General features: G+C 45.5%; 1 protein-coding gene across 1 annotated transcript in view; it reads right to left on the minus strand.

The window, feature by feature from the left end:
* kdm7a (lysine (K)-specific demethylase 7A) overlaps positions 1–2,488 on the minus strand; it is a 43,587-nt gene that overhangs the window by 7,281 nt on the left and 33,818 nt on the right. Inside the window, exons 8-13 of the mRNA XM_015392279.1 lie at positions 1,450–1,537; positions 1,268–1,374; positions 1,089–1,180; positions 911–997; positions 328–570; positions 114–241 (exon numbers count right to left, since the gene is read on the minus strand). Of these exons, the coding sequence (XP_015247765.1) occupies positions 114–241; positions 328–570; positions 911–997; positions 1,089–1,180; positions 1,268–1,374; positions 1,450–1,537 (745 nt within the window). The remainder of the gene's footprint in view (positions 1–113; positions 242–327; positions 571–910; positions 998–1,088; positions 1,181–1,267; positions 1,375–1,449; positions 1,538–2,488) is intronic.

Here is a 2,488-nt window from a genome sequence, read left to right on the forward strand (position 1 = left end):
GTTTGGTCTAACTTTGTGTCCGGAAGCAGGAAATAAAAGAGGATTTTATAATGCGTGCAGTGAGAGCTGTTTTTTTCATGACGTGTATCCAGTAGTTTAAAGGAAACTCTTACCGGATGATTCTGCCGTTGACCAGCATGAGGCGAAGGTGGTTGTCTTCCAGGGACTCTGCAGCAGCTGCTGCTGATGCCGTCGACACTTTGTTGAACTTTCCAAGAACCTTGGCGAAAAACGCTGGATCCTGGAGCAACAGGGAAGCGACATTTCAGCAGGAGATGCAGCGGCTCATCGTTGATATAAAACATCCTGACACGGTTAAATCCTCACCTGTTCCAGCGGTCCCACCTCCACCCTCTTCAGCACCTCCATGGTGTGTTGCTCCAAGATGTCCAGGTTGGAGGGCATCTTTGGCGCCTGCTGCTGCTGCTCCCTAAGCCGCCTGGCGGCTCTCCTCGCCTGCCGCGCCTGGCACAGCCTCTCCAGGGCCCGGCTGGTGAGGCAGCCGTTCAATCCAGGCAGCGTTCCGCTTCCCTGAGATTTCGTGTTCTTGCTCCCGTTCACTGGTTCCTCCTGAGGAGCAAACGCAGGGGACGCCTTAATGCAGCTAACAAGCAACATTTAATTAATTCTTGCATGACTTGTTTAATCTGATAATATAACACCAGTAAAAAGATTTTTCTTTTACACGAGTGTAAGAGTTCTTTTAAATTTCTACAGTTTTTAGAAGAAAAGAAGAAGAGAAATGAATAGGCAGACAGAGCGGATGCAAAACTAAGGTATAGAGGGATGAAAAAACAGAGAAAAGGATAAAAAGAGAGCAGGGATGAATGGTCGACAAAAGGGATAAGATTCAAAGTCAAACTGCAGAACTATTTAGCCTCCTGGGAGCCGTAGATTCGTTCCTTCTTACCTCCAGGTAGCGTATTTCCTTGGTCAGCTCCTTGATGAGATGGTTGGGCCGGATGTGATCCGGTACCTCGCTGGTGGGCTCCGTCACCTGGAGGAGAAAGAGCGAACGTAAACGGACGTCCATCCTCTACAAACGGACGGACAGACAGGACAGGAGCAGGACGGCTGCAGCATCTCACCTCTCTTTTCAACCAGGTCCTCAGCGCGCTGATCAAAGCCCTGACTCCATCTACCAGGTAGGTTGGTGGCGGACAGTTGTCCTCACGCAGATCTGAAATAATTCAAGATTTCAGCCATAAAAATATGAAAAGAAAACAAAAACCTAGAGCTGGCCTTCTGGTTTGAATCAAGGGCTCACCTTTTAGCATTTCCAGCAGGTTTTTGGCCACATACCAACAAATGGCCTCAAAGTAGGGAAACTTAAAGAGGTCTGGGGTTTTCAGACGCCGCTCCATTTCATAACACCTACACAACAAACAAATTAGTTTATACATACAGAAAGTGATGATTTATAGGAAACAATGTTGAAGAGAAGCTAACCTGAGCTGCATGCCAATGTTGAGGTTGTGAAGGAAGTTCCCTCCAAATGCCATGCAATCCTGAGAGGTGAGAACCCCGTGGATCCAGCCTGTAGAGGGCAGCAGAGCACAGTGTAACGCTCCACCTTATCCAACGGTAAACCTATTACAACACGCTCCAGTGACAACCAAACAAAACACAGTCAAACAACTTTTATATGAGGGTTCAACCCGTTCTTTGCCTCTGTAGGGTAAAAAAAAAAAAACTGCACTCCTGACACGACGAGGAGAGAAGAAGCAGACCCTGAGGAGGCCATTTGTAAAGCTGATGGAAAGGCCTGATAATGCGCTGGCTGACTGACCCACTGAGCCCTCTGACCCCCACTTAATCCACGCCTCTCTGCTGCCTGTCTGCCATAAAGGATCCCTTTCACAGTGCTGCCGAGGAGCCGTGGCTGAAAGAGTGATTGGAGATGTCCAGGAGCTGACAGGCTGAGCTTTGTCTGTCTGGCTCCATTGAGAAGTTTGACGGATGAATAGTCCAACAACTGGACACGGATTGACAACAGGCGTCCATCTTTGTGCCACATTGACACCGTTAGCAGTTAGCGGCCGAATAATTCTCATTTTCGATGCACAGGAGCTGCGTTCCAATACTCCCCTTTAACTTTACAACAGTTTTTAAACATTACTGCAGTTTATTTGGATTTTATGAAACAGTTTGAAATTAAATTAAAAAAAGGGCAACGCAGCAAGGTTTTAAATATTCTTTATTAAACCTAAGGTTTAACTAAGGAAAAACCTAGAAAAGAGTTATTTTCAAAAACAAAATTGCAAAACAGCTATCCTCTTATCACCTTGGATGGGTCAGAGATAGAAAGGGTTCAATCTTTTAAATATTTAGGAATTTTAAATGATGAAAGTCTTAATTTTAAACCTCATGTTGACCAATTGATCAAGAAACTCAGACTGAAAATTGGCTTCTTCTTTAGGAATAGGCTTTGTTTCTCTTTTAATTCGAAGAAGAGACTGATAGCTGCAACGTTTTTACCAATTCTGGA

The sequence above is a fragment of the Cyprinodon variegatus genome, unplaced genomic scaffold (assembly GCF_000732505.1).
Source record: "Cyprinodon variegatus isolate N-32 unplaced genomic scaffold, C_variegatus-1.0 Scaffold583, whole genome shotgun sequence".
In the NCBI taxonomy this organism is placed as follows: Eukaryota; Metazoa; Chordata; class Actinopteri; order Cyprinodontiformes; family Cyprinodontidae; genus Cyprinodon; species Cyprinodon variegatus.